This window comes from Populus alba, chromosome 1 (genome assembly GCF_005239225.2).
Source record: "Populus alba chromosome 1, ASM523922v2, whole genome shotgun sequence".
Classification (NCBI taxonomy): Eukaryota; Viridiplantae; Streptophyta; class Magnoliopsida; order Malpighiales; family Salicaceae; genus Populus; species Populus alba.
The window spans coordinates 35,387,632-35,407,757 of record NC_133284.1 but is presented as its reverse complement, the minus strand read 5'-3'; the positions used below and the strand labels follow the sequence as shown (position 1 = coordinate 35,407,757).

The window sequence follows — 20,126 nt, the reverse complement described above, 5'->3', positions numbered from 1 at the left end:
AAAAAGTACTTTTAGTTGAGAAAAAATAGGTGTTTGGTTAAAACTGTGGTTGAAATTGAGGTTGAACAAAAAAGTAGTTTAATGTGTTTGGTTAAAAAAAATGCTTTTCAAATTGAGGTTATAAAATAATTAATATATATATATATATATATATTAATGATTTTTAATTTAAATATTGTAGATTTAACTACTGTTATTACATCATGAAATAAATAATATTAATATCAAATATTTTTTATTATTTCATTAAACTATATAAACTATATGTAATGTCATTACATACGAAATCTATCAAATAAAGACTATATTTTCATGGTTTCTTAAGTGCGCAACAACAAAAACTGATTTTTTAATTTATGTAGTGTTATTAAATAATAAAAATTGTGATATATTTATTATTGGAATTGCGATTAAATTCCATAAATACTATGTCATCATGCGATATATTTCTAATTTATGTAGTGTTATTAAATAATATTAAATACTAGTTTTTCGAGTAAAACACAATTTTTTAAAAAAATTACAATTTCATTACGTACAAAAGTTATTCGACAACTACAGTTTCCATGATTTTTGAGCGTGCAATAAAAATAGATAAAATATTATCATAAATAAAATTGAGATTACAGTACGAATAAATTTAATTCATCTTAAACTAATTTTTTTTTAAAAAATATATATATTGTTTACGATTAACTGAACTGGTTTTTTGGAGGAAAAAATAAACTTTGCTCACTGATTTTTTAAAAATAAATAAATAAATAAACTTTTTATACTTATTTAAAAAATAAAAATAAAAATGGTGACGGTGGAGCATGGCTCCACTGTTCATTGAACAGTGGAGCCATGCTCCACTGTTAGAAGAAAACGTCTTTTAACAGGGAGCCATGCTCCACTGTTTAGAAAAAAATGGATGAACAGTGGAGCCATGCTCCACTGTTCATCCATTTTTCCATTTCAAGAAGTAGCCGAGAGCTGCTTCTTGAGACCTGTGGTTGCACCACAGTTAATGGTGGGGTCCACCATTGAAAAACTGTGGTGCAAAGATTACCAAACAGAAACAATACTTATTTGAACGAATTGTTTTTTTTTAATAATTTGGAGAGTACAATCAAACGTGAGCTTTTTTGTTTTGTTTGAGAAATCTTTTGGGAGAAATTTGAAAAGTAGAGTTATGTGTCAAAAAATTATTGACAACATTTGATCTTTCACGCTTTCATTTTTTATTAATTACATAAAAAATGCAATCATGCAAATTGTACAAAATTGAAGATCACAAGGGTAAAATTGAACAGAATCGACGAACATTAATGAATAGATTTAAAATATAAAGATAAAGCTATGTAATAGCTCCCACATCCTTTACTCCTGGAATTTGAGTTGATCTCGATTAGCACTCGTCTTAGACTGCGTAGTCCTTGCAGGTCGATCAACAATAACTGATTGCTATTGATTTTGTGCAGCAGCTCCTTAACTCTGCAGTTTTTATAATATTACAATGACAATTTCTCTTTTTATGGCTTGTATCTCTACAATTAAAATATACTTTCCCTAAATACCTCCAACTGTGCCCTTTACCTCTACAAATTAACACTTAGCCGGTGTTGCCAAACAGTCTCCAAGGTATCTCAAGCTACATCTCCCACACAAGGGATACACAAGTCCCCTCTATTCAGAAGACCCCTTATAGCACTGGCTCTTTGTCGAGTTGAACCTCCCGAGGATCCCCCACTAGTAATCTGTCTGGAACCCTTGGATTCTCTACCTGTAGTAAAACTCCCCCTCTTTTGAAACTGTCTGGAAGACTGCTTGCTCTTCCCCTTCTTCGGAAGAGGAGGCCTGCCAATAGAGTCTATGTTGTAAATCTAGGAACTCATGTTCCTTTTCTTTTCTATGTTGCCATGAGTAGTATCTCTCCTTAAACTCCTCCCTGAAGTCTCTCCACATAAGTGCCTCCCCACCCTCGATCTCCTTTCTCTTATGGTTTTCCATTAGGAGTTGGCACTTTCAGTTAACAACTGGGTTGCACAATTAACTCGAGACTCCTTTGGCACTTGCATTTGAGTGATCACCTTTTTTACCTTCTTTAACCAATGCCCCACTACCTTAGCATCTTCTTCACCTGAGAAGGTCACATGACCCATATCTCTCATCCCCTTAACCTAATGCATCAAAGTGACTACCCTCTCTAGTCTAGGAGCTGAGCTTAATACTTCAGCTATCCCTACTGCAATAGCTTTCATAATCTATTCCAAAAAAGCAGGATCAAAGTATGGATTAGGCACAACTGCTAGCTTTAATGTGGAGTGCTACAATGTTTCACATTTGCCTTCTATTCCTTTTATGTGTTGCTTGAGCATATGGTTTTCTTTTTTCTTTTGTTTTTATTGTTATGATTTTTTAAAAAAACATTTGTTGATTTTATATTTTAATATTGGGATAGCTAAGAATATAGCTTTGTTAGTTATTTATTTTTTTATTTTATTTTTTTATGAGATTAACGTAGTTTGCGGATTTATCAAGATAATTCAAGTAGCCTTGATTTATGAGTTTGATGGGTTTTTTTTTTTTTTTTTTTTAAAATTGAACTTGACTTTTTATAGTCTATTTGTTTCTCATATAGTTAAAAAAAAAATAGTTTTAGAAAAAAAATATGTTATTAAACTTCATAAATTAACAAAAATCAAAGGGCGTGGAGAAACTATTGTTTCACCCACACCCATTGCATTGTGAATTACAATAATAATCCATAATGTGGTGTTTTTTTTTTCTTTTTTTTGTTATGATTTTTTTTTCAAATTTGTTTTTGTTGATTTCATATTTTAAAATTGAGAATTTGATGGTTGAGAATTTGATTTTGTAATTTGTTTCTTTTTATTTTTTCTTTATATGAGGTTAGCGTAGTTTGTAGGTTTACCAAGGTAATTCAGGTTGTTCTAGTTTATGGGTTTGATAGGTTGTCTTTCTTTTTATTTTTTAAATTGAACTTGAGTTTTTATAGTCTATTTTTTCCTCATATAGTTAAAAATAGTTTTAGAGAAAGGTTATGTTATTAAACTTTATAAAGTAACAAAAATTAAAAGGTATGCGGAAATCACTGTTCACCCACAACCATTGCTATTTTTTTTTCTCAAATTTGTTTTTGTCGATTTTATCTGTTAATATTGAGATAATTGAGAATTTAGCTTCATAATATGTTTATAAGATTAATGTGATTTGTGGATTTTCAGGGTAACCCAGGTTGTCTTTGGTTTACAAGTTTGGAGGGTTTTTTTTTTTTTTAAATGAACTTGACTTTTTTTATTGTCTATTTTTTCTCATATAGTTTAAAATAAATTAGTTTCAGAGAAAAAGTCATGTTATTAAACTTTATAAAGTCCATGAACTTCTTCACAAGTTTAGTTGATTGACCTGATTTGCGAGTCTGACAAGTTTAATTTTTTTTTTTTATTTCATTCTTAGAAATTGGGTTAATTGAGAATTCAGTTTCATAATTGGTTTTGTTTCGCCTTTTATGAGGTTATCGCAATCTAAAAACAAAATATCTTAGTATTGAGTTGATGTTTGATTTTGCAATTGTCTATTTTTTTAATATATAATTAAATAAAAATAGTTTTGAAAAAAAATTATAATCCCAATGGAGTCCATAACCTAGTTCATAGGTTCGACGTGCTAGCCTAGGTTACCCGATTCACATATTTGACGAGTTTATCCATCGACCGGATATTGTTTTTTTTTTTTTGGTATTTTAATTGTTTTTAATTAATTTATTTTTATTTTATCATTTAATATTGGATTGGTTGAGAAATAGATTATATGGTTGTTTGCTTTCTATAATGATAATTATCTCAAATAAATGTCTATTTTTAGATTGGTGCTCAATTTTGTAAGTATCAATTTTTATCACATAATTAAATAAAAATAATTTATAAAAAAAGTCATCAAATCCAATAGAGTTCATGACTCGGGTCGCGGGGAGACTAAGGTCGATCTAATCTGTCGTTGTCTCAATATTTAAAAAAAAATTGAAGTTTTTTTGTAAAGCTAACCCATGTTTTTACTGATCATAAAAGTTTTATTTGAACCCATGAAATCGATTGATTTAAGTCGAGTTAGCTCCCATGTGGTTTAATTGGGAATTCAGTTTCATAATTGGTTTCGTTTCGCTATTTATAAGGTTATTGCAATCTCAAAAAATACCTCAATATTGAGTTAGTATTCGATTTTGCGATTCTATTTTTGTTATTATATAGTTAAATAAAAAATAGTTTTTTTAAAAAATTATAATCCAGTGGAGTCCATAATCTGATTCATAGGGTTTGACATGCAAGTCCTAGGTTACTCAATTCATAGGTTTGACAAGTTTACCCATCGACCATATATATATATGGTTTATCTTTTTTTGTTTTTCAATTTTGTTCTTTAATATTGATTTGGTTAGGAAATAGTCTGTATAGTTTATTTTTGTTTGTTTTTTATAGGGTTATCACAATCTCAAATAAATATTTATTTTAGGGTTGATGTTTAATTTTACAAGAATATATTTTTATTATATAACTAGATAAAAAAAAAAAGTTTATAAAAAAAGTTATTAAACTGAATTAGAGTTCATGATCCAGGTCGCAAAGGATCGAAGTTAATCTAATCTATTGTTGTCTCGATATCTTTCTAAAAAGTTATTTTTTTAAAGTTTTTTTAAAAATTAAATTATATTTTTAGCGATTATTTGAGTTGTCTTTGGATTCATAAAATTAATCAATTTAAATCGGGTGAGCTTCTATATAGTTTAGAAAGATTAAGTTAGATAAAGAGCTGGTACGAGAGGTTACTATCGCTCTTAACATTCTTTTTTACATTTAAAAAAATTGATTTGACTGAATGGACCACGGGTTAATAGACCAGTAAGGAGTTATATTGGGTTGATTAAACAAAGATGAGCTCGAGGAATTTTGTCACTACTGATGGTGAAGGTGATATACCCATGTTGATTCAAGGAGCGGTGAGCCATAGAGTGAGCATGATTTCCCCAATTATCAACGATGAAAGGTAATTATTAAATAGTTTTTTGAAATTCATTTGCAAATAACAGTTATTGTAAAACTGTTCAGGTCTTCATGCATACTTTTAACTTGCAAATTGCATAGCAAGCAATGCCTCAAAGATGTTTGAGGTCTCTTGTTGGCAACAGATCACCACATTTTTCAAGTATTAAATTGGGAGTCCATTTATATCTTGCAGTGCTGAGTCTGTTTGACATTCCGAACCTCAAATAAGAAGCTGGGAGACTGGACAACAGGATGACGCAATCAACTCGGAGCTCAAAAAGAGACCCAAAGAGTTTCTGGTCGAATTGAGACAGCTTAATCTTCCATAAACATGGATATAATAATCAATGCATTCAGTTTTTCTTCCATTGTAGAATGTTTGGTTCAATGTCATTTACTAGTGATTTTGCTACATATATGTTGTGTTCTAAAACTACTAATGTTGCGGCTTAAAATGCCATGCTGAAGCAACCACAAACAGGATAAATTCAAGGGAAATAGAAGTTACAACCAAAATGCATATAGCTAGTTTAGTCCGATAAAAGCATATTCCAACGGCTTTCTCAAGCTGGTAACTCAAGCCTCACATTGTTTTTCCAACTGCAACACGAAAGTAAAATGTCATTTTCTATAATCATCAGCACAAGGCTGGAAGCTTTTCCTAAAGTTTAAAGACTAACCTCTGGAAATAATAATAGAAGAAGTCAGCATACAATAATGTCTGAACAGTTCCTGATATCCAAGCTGCGATGAAAAAGATAGCGATATATGAGTAAATTTTTTTTATAGGGATATGCCTCCAAATGCACATGTGACAGTACTGAGGATGACATACTTATCCAATGGACATAGTGTGGCTCTGTAAAGTAGCGATAAACCCAGTTTAATATGTACAATGCTCTGTATGCGCTGCAGCAAATAAGAGTAACAAGGTTAACAGGGGTTTTAAAGTGCAGCAAGTATGCAGAACATGAAGTTATAAACGTACTCAGCTTTCCTAGCAACACAAGAAAAATAAACAAAGAAACGACATTTACATATGACAACAATATGGCAATCAAGATTCAAAATTAAGGAAGAAAGAACACCCACTGTAACATACTAAAATACCTTATTGACCTACGATAAAAACAACAAAGATTATGCAATAAGAAATACCCTAGGAGAAAGACATATTGTCCTGTCAGGTTGTCAATATTTCTTGTCCTCTGCAACAGTACTAGTTGAGGAAGTATGGCAACAGCTTCCAGATACAAGGAGAATGTCCATGTTACCTGGAGAACCATATTTCAAGATACATCAAAGTCACAATACGGCCAATAAGAATAGCATAGGCCCAATCACTCTTAAAAGCATATGCATGCACACAGATGTATGTAGGTATATATGTCTGTATATGTGCATGCATCACATTGCTATTAACATCTTGGACAAACAATACATGAACTGAAGCATTCCAAATAATTAGATGGAAAGACATTGTTACCTCTCTAAAGGTAAATTTTTCATGTATTAGCAAGGCCAAAATTAGGCAGGGCAGCACAAGAAATAAATGCCGAAAGGTGTCATGGTCCTTGTCATAAGATCTCCGAACCAACTTGTGGCGTCGAATATACCAGACAATAGAGAATGAGCTTCCCAGGAATATCAATTTCATCACGGTATTATAAAATGAGACATAATGAGTGAATATGTCTAAGTAGCGAGTGGCAAAAACAAGAGCATAGAGTTCCTGAGTCTTGAGAGAAATGCCTGCAAATAACACAGGAAAGTCAAAAGTCTATGACTAACAATTTGAAAGAGAGAACTCCTACTTCACAGAGCTATTAAAAGGTCAAAAGAGGATGTGTCTGGTTGAATGAAAAGGCTCACGAACCCATTCGTTTGGCTATTAATTATGCAACACGATAATTTAGATGTGTGTTTGGGTGTGCATGACAACATGGGGCAAAACACTGTTACTTGCAAAATCCTGTTTTAAAAGCATGACCAACATAAAAAGCAACCTCTTTGGAAGAATTCCTCAGTCTAACCACACAAGCACAATCATGATCAAGCTAGCAAATGGCTCCAGGGAGTAGGTGACTTAATAACTCAACCCATCCACTCCTAGTGAAAACAAGAAAGCAAGAAAAACCATTTCAACTCATATTGCTTGTTCTGTCAGATGGTCCTCAACCAGCAATTTATTCCATCATAACCATTTCGAATCATATTGCTAGTTCTGTCAGATGGACCTCAACCAGCAATTTATTCCATCATAACAACCTACAATTAAAGCATAGTTCAGTTGCCAAACTCTGATATTTTTCCTAATTGATGTATCCCTCAAGAGGAAGAAGTTTCTTAACATCTTTTGCAATCTTATGTATGAAAACAAGAGAACAGGAGGACATACCAAACAAACATACCAACAATAACCAGCTATTTCATCGCTAAAACTAAGCAAAATTATGTGCAGAAATACAATGGAGTTAGAAATGTGGACTAAAACAAAATTCAATCAAAAGAAGGTTTGTTGCTCACTGTAGCAAAATAAAATGAACGTTATCACTGATAAGCAAAACTTCTTCCAACCATCACCTTCACCCTACTGCTTTCTAACCACACTGCAATTACCTGAATCAATATGTAATTCAGCCATGGCAATACATTTTAATGACCTCTCTTAAATCTCAAGCTATTCCAATCTGATGAACTTCTTTCTCTTTCACATTGAAATAAAAACCTCTCACTTCATTTCACTGTTTATCTCATATGCCATATCTTCTTCAACGACCCCTGCTATTACTAGATTCAGTCTAAGATTACACTCGGGGACGACATAGTCCCATGTCATCACAATTTCTCAATTGTTTCTAGTTACAGTTTTACTTGCATTGTAACCCTGAGTCCTATCATCCAAAAACTTTGCTAAATATTACATAAACATCAGGAAACAAAGTTCACAAACAGAACTTCTTTCAATTACGAAGCTCAAAGCATATTCCCTACGGAAAAGCTGTTTGCAATCGAGAGTTCATGCTAATACATTCTCTCTCTAATATACCCTACAAGGCTACACCTACACCACCAACATGATAAAAACTATTCATATTATCTAACCAACAGAAGACATAACCAAAAGAATTCATAAAACGCATTCAAATCAAGCACACTACTCCTCTCCTTATCTCTCTATTAACCAAAAAATGAACCCATTTTGAGTCAATAAAACCAAACAAAATCCCATTACTACTTTCACCTACAATAACCCATTTCACCGAAATATAAACCCATCTTGAAGAAAAAGCAGAAACCCATTTATCGTTTACAATAAAGATGCAAACTATATAGCAAAATACACACTTTAAAACAAACCCATTAACCAAAACACACCCCAAAACAGGAAAATCAAAACTTCTAATACATACCAGCACATGATTTGATGGTGTGGATCTTAAGGAGCAAAACAAGGACACTAGCCAGATGCGTCATGTCCCCTACTAATCTGAATATATTCATTATTTTTCTTTATATATATTTGTATATAAAGTAGTGGGGTTTTCTTTTTCTGGGTTTTGTTTGGATGAAACGGATAATGTTTTGTGTTCAAAGATCTGCTGCAGCTCCTGTTTTTTGCAGATCTCCGATTGCCTTACAAGAGAAAGAATTTTTTGGCCTTTTATTTTATTATCTAATTTAATTTCTTTTTTCTCCTTACTTGAATGATGGTAATATAATTTTAATGGGCCCAGGACTCTTACAAGTATGGGCCCAACATTGATGGGCCTTTGCCCTACTTAGATATGAGGCTCCTTGGTAGACAACATGTCGCATAAGTGGCATGTGAAGTTTTGTTCCAGTAACTTCTCTTTCGTGAATGGACGACAACTCAGTAATTATGATATGTTGCCAATAGACCTCATGGTCACGTAACCCTTATAAAGCCATACTTAGACACCGTTTGACATTATATTCCAAATGGTATTTTGTTTAAATTTTTTTTTTTTTTGCTAAAATTGAGTTCGGTTTTGGATTGTTTTGATGTGCTGATGTCAAAAATAATTTTTAAAAAATAAAAAAACATTATTGGCATGTATTTCGGCACGAAAAGCTATTTGAAAAGCAACCGCTACCACACTGTCAAACACGCTCTTAGTGTATGATTGGTTTAGAGGTGTAATTGTTTTTTTTTTTTTAAAAAAAAGATATAATTTTTTTAAAATACAAATTATATCTTATAAAAATAAATAATATATACTTTTTATATGAGTCTCATAAAAAAAACTAACTACACCTCTATCTTAAACACTCTTTTAGTTTTTTTTTTTTTTCACACAGTCAAATCATGTTTTTAAAATTTTTTAATTTATTTTTAGTTTAAAATTATATTTTTAGTATTTTTAGATTGTTTTAATATACTGATGTCAAGAATAAATTTTAAAAATAAAAAATATTTTTAATTTATTTTTAAGCAAAAAATATTTTGAAAAATATATTCTACCACACTCTCAAACAAATCCAAATCAAAAACTAAGTGATGCTCCAATGGACCTACTTACATGTTCTTAGCCTAATTTCTTTAAGTCTTAATCTTATGTTCCTCCAATTTTTTTCTCAATTTAGTTCACGTGGACGCTGTATAATACATTAGTATATTGATCCACACTCTGCAGCAGGTCAATATTAATTTTTTTTTAAATATAAAAAAATATTAAAAGCACAGAGAAAGTTTTAAGTGTCCTGAATCAAGCAGCCATGACAAACCCAAGTGTTTTGGGTGACAATTATGCCGACCTAAGCGACTTGGGCCTGACATCCAAGTAATTTAGGTTTTGCTTGTTTGTCAGCACCGAGTAAACGTGTGTTTAGCATAACTTTTTGAATTTAAAAATAATAAAACAATATTAAAATACTAAAATATCCCCCATCATTACAGAAAAATAAAAAACAACATGAAAGAACAAAAATAACACATACAAAGATTATTTTTTTATTTTTTCCAATGCCAAATATATATTTTAACTATTTAACAGTTTGTGAAATGTCAAAAAATTCCTTGACAACACGTCTTAATTTTGTTAAACTTAGAGGATAGAATAATATTTTTACTATGCAAATAATCATGAAAAGTTTATCATATCCCCCTTAAAACGTTTAATGACCAATAGACCTATGAAAAACATTGAAACACCCCCACAACTAGGGCTTCAATTTTTTCAAGCAAAAGGCAAAATAATAATTTAACTTTATGTGAAAAGACAACATTAGCCCCATCTCAAGCTCTTAGAGCTTGGAAAATCCATTATGAAAGTCTTCAATGGATTGTGTCTCAGTCCACAATACACTTATAGAGGGTTACCATACCCAGGCCACATGAGTCTAGCAGCTATGTTAGACCCGCGCCTGGGTTTGACACCAAACATGGTTGCAGATCCAAGTAGCTTGGGCCTGAAATTGTTGCCAGAACCAAGATGCTTGGGCGTGGTAACTATGCTAAACTCAAGCAAACAACAAATAAAGAGAGGATAATTGTGCATTTTAGTTGTTAAAAGAGAGAGAAAAAAGAAAAAACACAAACAATCGATCATTGACAACAATCCAACCATGGTATGTTAACACATGCCGCACCATATGAAAAAGGGTACGACTACGCATCTATTTGTACCCCGAAAGGCTAGATTTAGCCACTTGGAAGCGTCTCACGCGCCTTCTTTATAGTGCGGGTGTTGTTTACTCTCTGGGACATATGGAATACTTGCCAACAACTTTTTGATTAAAAAATAAAAAATACAACTTGAAAAATACTAAAACACCCCTCATGGTCCTCTTAATTATATAAAATATCCATGTAAAAATATCAAAATACCCCCAAAAGCAAAACTTTTTTTTTTTTTTGTCTTTTCTAAGGCTCAAAGTGTTATTTGATTGAATTTGAAAATTAAAAAATCCTGAATATTTTTATGGGGAAAGGCCAAAGAAATTTTATTCGCTTGCGAAAATATAAAAACTTGAAAGTGAAACTATTATTATAATCCACAATAAAAGATCTTTTAATCTATAATGATTTCCATACATCATTTAGCTTTTATTATAATATTCTTAATAACATTTATGGTAATGTTTTTTATCTAATTGTTTTTAGCTGCCACATAGTATATTTCTCTAAATTTTCTTTCACCGCGATTGTTACGCATGGTTGAAATGAGATTTGTATAGTGTTGATAGGAATGTGACTCCATGGTTGGTCGCTGCTTGGTATCCTCCTTTGGACAGCACATTCAAGGCCAATATAGAGAAGCAGAAAGTATGAGAGTGGAGATGGAGGACTTGCTGTCACGGCAGTTTTGCAGCATTTAAATGATCGTTTATATATATATACACTCAGTGAAGGCACTTACTGGAACACAAGTGTTAGTTTCTTTCCTTTTGCCTGTGTGCAAGACCTCATCAATTCTAGCTGATCATAAATATATCGAGTTGATCCATGTTGAAGGCCACAATTTGAAAAGAAAATGGCCTACGCATCTTTAAGCATTTCCTTGTCGATGATGTGAGGTTGCGAGTTAGGAGTTGGGTGCTCGAGGATAGATAGATAGATAGATTCATTGTATTCCAACTCTTATAGTATATTGTAATTGCATTGGCGTTCTGTTTTTAATATATCACAATATGTGGTTAGAAAATCATATGCTGGAGCAGATAAATTGTTTAAGTGGGATACAAGTTCCAGCTCAAGCAAGAAGATACCTAAAAGGGCTGCATTTGCCGGAGAATTGGGTGTTGCAACCCACCTCTACTTGATATAAGCCACTGTTTAATGGTAGCATTCAGGAAACAAAGATTATGGACTGGCTCCCATTGCAGGCAGGCAAGCCACCTTAGTACTTGTAGTGTTTGGCTGTTTGCTGGATGGTTTGGTTTTGGTATGGATAAAAAAATGGAAATCTAGTATCAGATTAGGAGCGGTCTTTCCTTCTGGGTAATGTATTTAGCTAAAAAATTAAACGCAACCAGCTCTGCTTTCGCCATATTGCAGCTCTGGCTTGGATGACTACATGGGCCGGAATGTGAATGAGAAAACAAGCAAAAGGCACAGAGGCAGTAAGGTTACAGTGACCATAAACCCTAAAGAAGCTTTAGAATTGTCCAGCAGTGGAGGCGTTCCAGGGTTCAGTCCGGTGGTGCCACCACTGGATGGCGGTGTTTGAAAGCTGGGGTTAGCGGCTGGTGTAGTGCTTGTAGTGGTACCAGTCCCTCCGGCAGTGCTGGAGATTCAAATTATTTATGCAGTTAGTCACTTGGACAACTTTCTTGAACTAAAATGAAAGACAGCATAGCGAACCAAGAGAATCCAAACAAACTCGCTGTGTCCTCTGACATGCATTGAGTTTGTTCACTTGAAAAAGATAACCTGAGTTGTCAGAATTGTATACTGTCTGTTATTTTCCCAATTATTTCTCCATTTGCACTGTTTTCTCAAATAGATTTTAGAAGTGTTCTAATTTGAAAACACTCTCCACGATTTACCTAACTAGTGTTAACTTAGCATCATTTCTCTTTCACAGAGTTCAGAAGCAATTCAAGTTTTAAGCATAGCATCAGATGCAGATACTTTATGTAACAGAAGTTCTGGCAGCTTTTCAAACATGGTCCAGCCTCTAATGAAGATGCAGGAGTAAAAACTCTCGAACACTGTAACTACTACTTAGCAGGTTACCAATGCCCTATGAAGGGCAACCTGGCCTGTCTGTAGACAGAATCATGCATCATGGGGCAGACAAATTTTGCACAATTACAGCTAACAGCTGAAAGAATCACTCTATTCCTAGGTGTTTGACTCACCCTCTTATCTCTAGGGTTCTGTCCAATGTATACAGTTGGACTCCAGGGCTAATCTAACTGTTCAAAACAATGAAGAGTATTGTCCCGTCAAAATATTTGACAGAGCCAGGGATTGGTAACAGTGTCTATTCGCCCTTACTTGCAAGAGGTGCATGAAGGAAATGAAATGTGCATAATAATGCGTACCATGCTCAAAAAACTATTTATGGATCTAATTTTTCTGATGTAGCTAAATAATAGAAAGAGCCCTTGACGTGAAGATGAAGTTATGCTTAATTATCAGATTGAATCCATTTATTTACTATATTTTTAGGCACTTAGATTTTGTATTAGTACTCTTTGCTCCTTTATGTTTGCTCACAAATCTGAAATCACCCATCCACCATGGCATGCTTTAGGAGGCACTGATGCCTCATGAACCTAAACAACAAATTACTCAAAACCCTATTTTGAGCATCTTAAGAACTAAAAAACTCATAAAATTCAAAAGAAAATATTCCGCAAAACAAGGGCCAAAGAAAGATCGGTCATATGACTCATACCTTACAGAAGATGGATACATACAAGATCCATAACCTACAGCACGAAAACCAAGAAAAGTCAAGCCACAATATATAAGAGGAAAAAAAGAAGAAGTGAGGGGGACTCAACTGGGATCGCTTTTTGAAGCACTAGCAGTGCCAGAGAAGTCACAAGAGCCAGGAGCCATGGCTTTCCTTTGAAAGTAACTATTGAATGCATAAGAAGCATGAGCCTGGATTGTGTTAGGCAAGAAACACAGCCCACTGGACTGTATTGGAGTACAGTCAGCACCAGAAGCACATGCATAGTCAAGTGCAGTTTGCAAGGCTTGGATACTTGCATCACTCCTTGCCACGCACCACGTCGCTTCCACTACCACCGCTGGCAAAAGGACTGCACTCCCAAGAATGTGAATTGCAAAGAAGACAGAGAACAGTTTGTCAGAGAGTACTTTTGCCATGGAAGAGACTAGCTAGAGTGCGTTACAGGGTGGTGGGTTCAGAGAATATGTGGTGTGTTTAGTTTGTAGAGCAAGGGAGAGATGGAGAAAGAGGAGAGTGGGAGCTTTTTCTTTGCTTCTTTTGGGCTTTTGCTTCTTTTTCTTTTTTGCTGTCTATTTGTATAAGAACATTTTGTTTTGAACGCTAGCTGTTGAAGGAATTTAATGTGGTAAGTAAATGAATATATCAATCATGAAATGCATCTAAAAAGTGGTATGAGAATCGAAGGTAGAGAGAGTCCATTTCACAATTTCTTGCCTTGGATTACAAGGCTGACCAGCATATGAGGGGAAAGATGGAAGGGTTTCAACGATACATAAGATTTGTCTAGAAGATACTCCAGGTGCAAAATGAAGGTCTTTAAGGCTCCAGCAAATATTAAAAAAAAAAAAAAAAAATTCGTCGCCTGAGAGATTCGAACTCTCGCGGGGAAACCCCATGTACTTAGCAGGCACACGCCTTAACCACTCGGCCAAAGCGACTTTGCTGATGTACGCAAGAGAAAGTAAATTAAATAATAATACTATTTAGACAAATTACATCCCTTTACTAGATAGAGTGATAGTTTTGTAGGCGAATGACCCCTTGCAGTTTAAAGACATTTCCTTGAAATCATGTCGTCTCTGGCAAAAATCAACTACATAAAACTAATTGGTCTTTCTGGTAAGACTAAAAAAATATGATTGGTCGATTGGGAGTTCAGAAAATCATTAGTATCGTGCTTTTTTTTTTTTTTTTTTTTTTCCTTTTTGTAGAGGAATTATTCACATTCTTTGTTGTTGTTGTTGTTTTTTTTTTAATAAAGCTACAAATGACACTTTTTTTTATTCCACTCACAAAGCTGCCAAGTTGTGCCATTCGCCCTTATCTCCCTCCAGGCACAATGAAAACAAGCTCTCTCTGAAGCTAACCTCAGTTCTGATCAATTCTTGCAGCCAGGCATAGCAATGTAATTGGTATTACATATAAATCCATAACTAGGCGAGGACTGCCTTCTACTAGACCAGCAATGAGGGGGGAAGAAGAAGACACCATCACATGCTACAAAGATTTAGCCAATATTGCAAAGAATCCAAATTATAGAAAATTGCTATGACGTGAAAGGGAGATAAGAGACTCGTAACATGATTCTTTTTTCCCCTCGAAAAGACATATCTAAGCTGATAATAGTACAGCAAACAATCAAAAGAATTACCAGGCCCAATATCCCAGAAAACATTCAGATTCTAGTAACTAGAAGTCCCTGGACAATGGGACACGAAAGAAAATGGAGAAATAATATTTTCTCATGATGTAATTTTATAATGTACGTATTAGAGCTAATTGCATGTCAAAAAATTGGGTATCAGGAGATGAGGTAATGGTTGTTGTACACTCTCACTTCTTCTCAAGTTCTGTTTCGCTCCCTCCCCTTGGGGGTTTGCTGTGTACCTCCAATTGAGGAATCACATGGAAAACAAATCAATTTGATATTTTCTCATAAAATAATAAATAAGCATCACAACGAAGAACTTCTTCCAGAGAAACCTCTTGCACATGGGCGTCACTGGCGCAATACCACACAGAACCCCCATGTTCTTTGTCAGCCTTGCCTTTGCCCCTTGCATCTCCCCTGACATATGCAATGTAGTGACCTCCCCTCATTGTTCCTGTATGCTCCACCACCCCAAGCAGTCGATAAACATAACTCGGTGTGTCAACACACCTGTAAATGCTCAATGATGTGACAATTGTAGTTAATTACATGACAATTTTCATTGCAAAACAAAGTTCGTGGGGAAAATTTAGTTCAGGAATCAAAGCAGGCATAAGAAACTCATTCATTCTCACAAATCCTGCATTTGAGATGTAACTAGAATTCACATTGAAATTCACTTTAGCCATTGAAAACACGATCGCCAAAACAAGTGCATATGTTAGACCCCCATGAGAAAAATAGCTCTATTTATAGCATATCTTAACATCACAAATACTCAACGAGATGAAAAAACAATGGGACTATGACATCAAATTATTTATAGTCAAATCAAAGATGGTTCTGAGTGATAGGCACCTGGGATCCATATAAGGTCTAAGATCAAGTACATCTCGGAAGTTAACATGGCCATTCAATTTACTTAAACGACCACGAGCATCTTGACTGAACCTCTTCAAATGAACCGTTAGAACAGGTGGTGCTTTATCAATAAGGACCCTCTTAGTTGCATCCCTCTTTACATTCAGTTTTTTTGAAGTTTTGTCCCCATCTTCATTTACATCTGATTCACAATTTCCAGAGAAGTTGGAGTCAGTCTGCTCATCTTTAGCCATGGTATATCCAGTACTGCTTGTCTCATCAACACTACAAGAATCAACAGGTGGACCACTCAAAGTTTCTCGATTACATGATTCATAGCAACCAGAACTATGTGATACATTCATCTCATATTTCCTTTCTTCACTTTGAGAAATAAATGGTTCCATCTCTGTCTGAACAATTTCAGCATGTATGAATTTTTTATTTGAGCAGCCATTATCTGAAACAAAGACTTCAGGTGTGGAGTTGCAAGGGTTATTAGGGATCACATCTCCATCCTCAAAGCTTCCGACCTCCGTGGAGCATGAGATGTTCTTGTCTAAACTCACTGAATCACTTTGTATTTGAGTCACATTTCCATTTATTGAAGCTTTTGGAGATATTTTAGATTGCTTGTTCTTTGCATCCAACCTTTGCTCTCTCAGGATATTTGAACAGTTCTCACATTCCCAAGCATTATCATTTGAGAGAAGTTCTGGCTTTATAAAATGGGCCAAACAACTCTCTAAAGACACTGGAGAATCAGAATCATCAACTTCATCCGGATCAGACTCACTGCTAATTCCTGCTATAAAATTTGGTAAAGCAACCTCATTACCTAATGAGGGCCCTGCAACAGGTGCTGCACAAACCTCAGGCTCATTGAACAAGTCACCAATGCCATCAAATTCCGCTTCATCTTGTCCGCAGCCCACAAAAGATGAGGCAGCCTCAGATTCTCCTTTCATAATCTCCCTGTCAGTTAAGCTCTCTTCTTTGTATGGAAGCAAAAGAACTTCCGAACTTTGAACCTGTAATGGAACCTCCTCTTCCCAAGGATTGACAGAAGAAGATTCTGGTTTTTTATTTGGCTCCCCATCAATTAAAGAAGCCTGGCAAGTCTCTGTCAAGTCATCATTGGGAATATTAACTTTGTCTCCACATTGCTGACCTGCTGCAAGAACATTGTTTTCTTTAGCAAAATCATGCTCTGATGTAGTTTCTGCTTCAATATAATCCATCCAAAAGTCATCACATGAACTTGCAATTTGCTCCATTGTAGTCTCAGCAGCTTGCTTACTATCAGATTCAACAACAGCAGCCAAATTCTGTGAAACTACACCACTTACATCGACTGCGGTGGTTGGGGCAGTGGAACCTGGTGCTGGAGTGTTATCTGAAGAAGCTACTGCGTTTTCTGTGAGAGGCACAGCTGACTGTGTTTGGCATGGAGAATCACTCTGGACTGATGGTTTTGAAACACTTTGAGCTGGCATTGAATCTGTATTTCTGTTAATCTTAGGCCGAACCTTTCCCCCTCTCTTTGGAGGCAGCTTCGTTTTCTTTGCTTGAGAGATCGGTTGGACTTTTTTAGTTGGAGGTTTCTTAGTTGGAACTGGAAGTGAGAGATCTAGAAATGGCTCGTGCACGGTTGAGGAGTGCCCGCATTCTACACAACAAACAGTGCTAGAAATCAGCCCCCCAAAAGCAGAATCCACAAATGTAGGACCATGTTTTGGAGGAATGCAATCTTCCTCAGAAGCATTTCTTCGCTTTCTAACAGTCAACTCTTCAGTAGACAGCCCATCAAGTAAGCAGCGCAGCAATTCATGACTATCTTGCTGCTGATACCCCCTAAATTGGGGAGCCTTGGAACAGACTGACCCAAAAAAGGATTTCGGATTGATTACATTCCTTAAACCAGTCTCAGCTTTTAGATCAGTGAATAGCTTCTTTAAAGAACTTGATAAAGGTCCAAAAGATGCCTCTTCACTTGAGAAGTAGTCACGCAAATTGTTCATAGCTAGAAGATTCTGCATGACTGAATTAAAGAAGCAAGTGTTCCCAAGATTAACCAAGCCTCTCACCACATGACCACTTCTTCCCTCTAAACCAATTGTCATGGTGCCTTCCGCATTAAGTTCACTAATAATACTGCCTCTTCCAAACCACACATCCTCAACATCTGCCGATGACTCTTTAGACGATTGCGCCTTGATCATCTTTACAACCTCAAACACTGCATCTTTTTTCTCGTCATTTTCCCCTGTTTTCTCAGCAGGAATTAGAGTATTGCATGGGAAGCACCATCGAAGTTGAGGGTTTTCCCATTGGAAGACCAAAGGATGGCGGTTCTGCTTGGAATGACGAACTGCATGGCTCTGAGAAGTTGTTGGCAAACCAATTCCTCCACATGCTAAATGCCCACATTCTAAACAAACCCAAATGGCTTTCGACTCTGACTTTGAATCAACCGAACTACTTCCTTTCTTCTTAACTTGTTTACCCTTCCCCTTAGCCCCCTTCCTATCACCAACAGCTTCTCGACAATCCTCACACCTAAAAGAATCTGAAGAACTAATTTTCTCTGACAATTTGTTTGCATCAAAACCCTTGTCAAAGTGAGGACACAATTTTCTCTCTTTCACTACTGTAACCCCATCAACATCTTCAACATTGAGATTTGTTTGTTGAGGCACACTCTTGGGAGAATGGCCAGCAACCCGCTTCTCCTTCTGCAGTGGCCGAGTCTTTTTCTTATTAGCCCTTTTCCCCATTGGTCCCTAAAAGCAATCCATTAAAATAAAAACATTGAACACTACCAAAACAAACCAACAATTCAAAGAACAACACCATAACAGTCAGCAACAGCCCAAATTGAACCAGACAACACTATAAAACCAATCCATCATACCACAGACAACTTGAATAACAATTTCAAACATCAAAGAACAGAAACAAAAAAGATAACTCTAAGAAAATAAACCAATAAGCAAAAAACAGCCATCCATCTAAATTCACTATCCACTAATAAAAATCCTAATTTTGAAGAGAACCCAGATGAGGATTTGGATTAAACAGTGCAAAGCAAGAATCTATTCGAGTAAAACATTACAAGTTAAACAAGAGCTAATAATACCAAGCCTAATCAAGTACAACTTAAAAGCTAAAACCCAGAAAAGAAAAGACAGATAGAGAAGTAGGGATTTACCTCAAAACCAGTAGAGGAAAACGAGGGACAGAGATTCAAATAATAAATTTTATTTTAGTAAATAATTGAGGGGTTCCTGAGGAAAATTGATTGGGATCCAATTGGAAAGAAGAGAGACAGAGTACGAAAGAGAAAGGGTTGTGTTTGGTGCACCTTTGGTCTTGTAGGAAAACTGTATTGCTGCTTGGTGTTTGCCTTGGCGCTGCAGGAAAACAAGAGGAGTTGAGGGTGAAAGTGAAAAAAACAGAGGTATTGGGGGGAAATCGAGAATGCTAGGGTTTACTTTTACCTTTAAAAAATAGGACTACAGTTTTTTTTTTTTTTTTAAAAAAAAAAAAACAATTATTGCAAGCATTTAAGCTATACTGTACTTCTGTTACCACATATTGTGTATACAGAGTACAGACTATCGACGTGGTTTTTTTTTTAAAAAAATAAATTACTCTATTTTAAATTAATATTTTTTATTTTATTTATCATTTCAGTATAATTAAAAATAAAATAAATATTATTCTAATATATTTCTTAAATTTCTTTTAAAAAAAACAGCTATTATCATAATATTACTATCTAGTTTATTTCATGCCCTGCGTTGCAGAATTGCACTACATTGCATAATTGAATGTTTTTTTCAATGTTAAAAAATGGTAATTGTTAACTTTTTTTAACCATCAATATTTTTTTATTGAAAAATAAATATTTTTTATGCATATTTCATAAAATAAAATAAAAATTATATATACTATTAAATGATAATAAATATGTTATTTTCAACTAAAAATTAATTCAAAAAAATAAAAATTAAGATATTATTTCTTATTAAAAAAGAGATGAATATTTGTTTTAGGCTAAAATTGAATCCCTAGATTTTTAATTGATTTAAATAAATTAAATTAAATTTTATATCCATTGACAAGAAAAGAAATTTTAAAAAAAATTGAGTGACAAAAATAATTTTTAAAAAA

At 34.5% G+C, this 20,126-nt stretch overlaps 3 protein-coding genes and 1 non-coding gene across 4 annotated transcripts; all 4 read right to left on the bottom strand.

Annotated features, from left to right (window-relative positions):
- Positions 1 to 5,366: 5,366 nt before the first annotated feature.
- LOC118055242 (ER lumen protein-retaining receptor) lies at positions 5,367 to 8,720 on the bottom strand. Its single transcript, XM_035067076.2, has 6 exons — positions 8,459 to 8,720; positions 6,532 to 6,797; positions 6,204 to 6,319; positions 5,881 to 5,954; positions 5,726 to 5,789; positions 5,367 to 5,645 (listed from the first exon to the last, which is right to left on the bottom strand). The coding sequence occupies exons 1-6, from the start codon at positions 8,547 to 8,549 to the stop codon at positions 5,609 to 5,611; spliced, it is 648 nt and encodes a 215-aa protein (XP_034922967.1). The 5' UTR covers positions 8,550 to 8,720; the 3' UTR covers positions 5,367 to 5,608.
- Positions 8,721 to 11,968: 3,248 nt separating this feature from the next.
- On the bottom strand, positions 11,969 to 14,074 carry LOC118055243 (PLASMODESMATA CALLOSE-BINDING PROTEIN 1). The gene is made up of 3 exons (XM_035067077.2): positions 13,524 to 14,074; positions 13,415 to 13,448; positions 11,969 to 12,295 (listed from the first exon to the last, which is right to left on the bottom strand). Exons 1-3 carry the CDS (start codon positions 13,852 to 13,854, stop codon positions 12,082 to 12,084), a joined length of 579 nt encoding a protein of 192 aa, XP_034922968.1. The 5' UTR covers positions 13,855 to 14,074; the 3' UTR covers positions 11,969 to 12,081.
- Positions 14,075 to 14,294: 220 nt separating this feature from the next.
- On the bottom strand, positions 14,295 to 14,376 carry TRNAS-GCU (transfer RNA serine (anticodon GCU)). The gene has a single exon. It is a non-coding gene; the product is annotated as a tRNA-Ser (tRNA).
- A 632-nt stretch (positions 14,377 to 15,008) lies between these two features.
- Positions 15,009 to 19,437, bottom strand: LOC118055244 (ubiquitin carboxyl-terminal hydrolase 2). Its single transcript, XM_035067078.2, has 3 exons — positions 19,162 to 19,437; positions 15,948 to 18,733; positions 15,009 to 15,599 (listed from the first exon to the last, which is right to left on the bottom strand). Exons 2-3 carry the CDS (start codon positions 18,725 to 18,727, stop codon positions 15,356 to 15,358), a joined length of 3,024 nt encoding a protein of 1,007 aa, XP_034922969.1. The 5' UTR covers positions 18,728 to 18,733; positions 19,162 to 19,437; the 3' UTR covers positions 15,009 to 15,355.
- Positions 19,438 to 20,126: the final 689 nt, after the last annotated feature.

What these genes read in the sequence shown, in the direction of transcription:
- LOC118055242 (XM_035067076.2), bottom strand. Translation starts at nt 8,549, where the DNA reads ATGAATATATTCAGATTAGTAGGGGACATGACGCATCTGGCTAGTGTC. An exon ending in AAAAATTTACCTTTAGAGAG is followed by an intron (nt 6,320 to 6,531) that starts GTAACAATGTCT and finishes ATGGTTCTCCAG; the next exon opens with GTAACATGGACATTCTCCTT. An exon ending in TTCTATTATTATTTCCAGAG is followed by an intron (nt 5,646 to 5,725) that starts GTTAGTCTTTAA and finishes TTCGTGTTGCAG; the next exon opens with TTGGAAAAACAATGTGAGGC.
- LOC118055243 (XM_035067077.2), bottom strand. Translation starts at nt 13,854, where the DNA reads ATGGCAAAAGTACTCTCTGACAAACTGTTCTCTGTCTTCTTTGCAATT. An exon ending in TGCTTCAAAAAGCGATCCCA is followed by an intron (nt 13,449 to 13,523) that starts GTTGAGTCCCCC and finishes TTCGTGCTGTAG; the next exon opens with GTTATGGATCTTGTATGTAT. An exon ending in ATGTATCCATCTTCTGTAAG is followed by an intron (nt 12,296 to 13,414) that starts GTATGAGTCATA and finishes TTGAATCTCCAG; the next exon opens with CACTGCCGGAGGGACTGGTA.
- LOC118055244 (XM_035067078.2), bottom strand. Translation starts at nt 18,727, where the DNA reads ATGGGGAAAAGGGCTAATAAGAAAAAGACTCGGCCACTGCAGAAGGAG. An exon ending in AGACCTTATATGGATCCCAG is followed by an intron (nt 15,600 to 15,947) that starts GTGCCTATCACT and finishes GAGCATTTACAG; the next exon opens with GTGTGTTGACACACCGAGTT.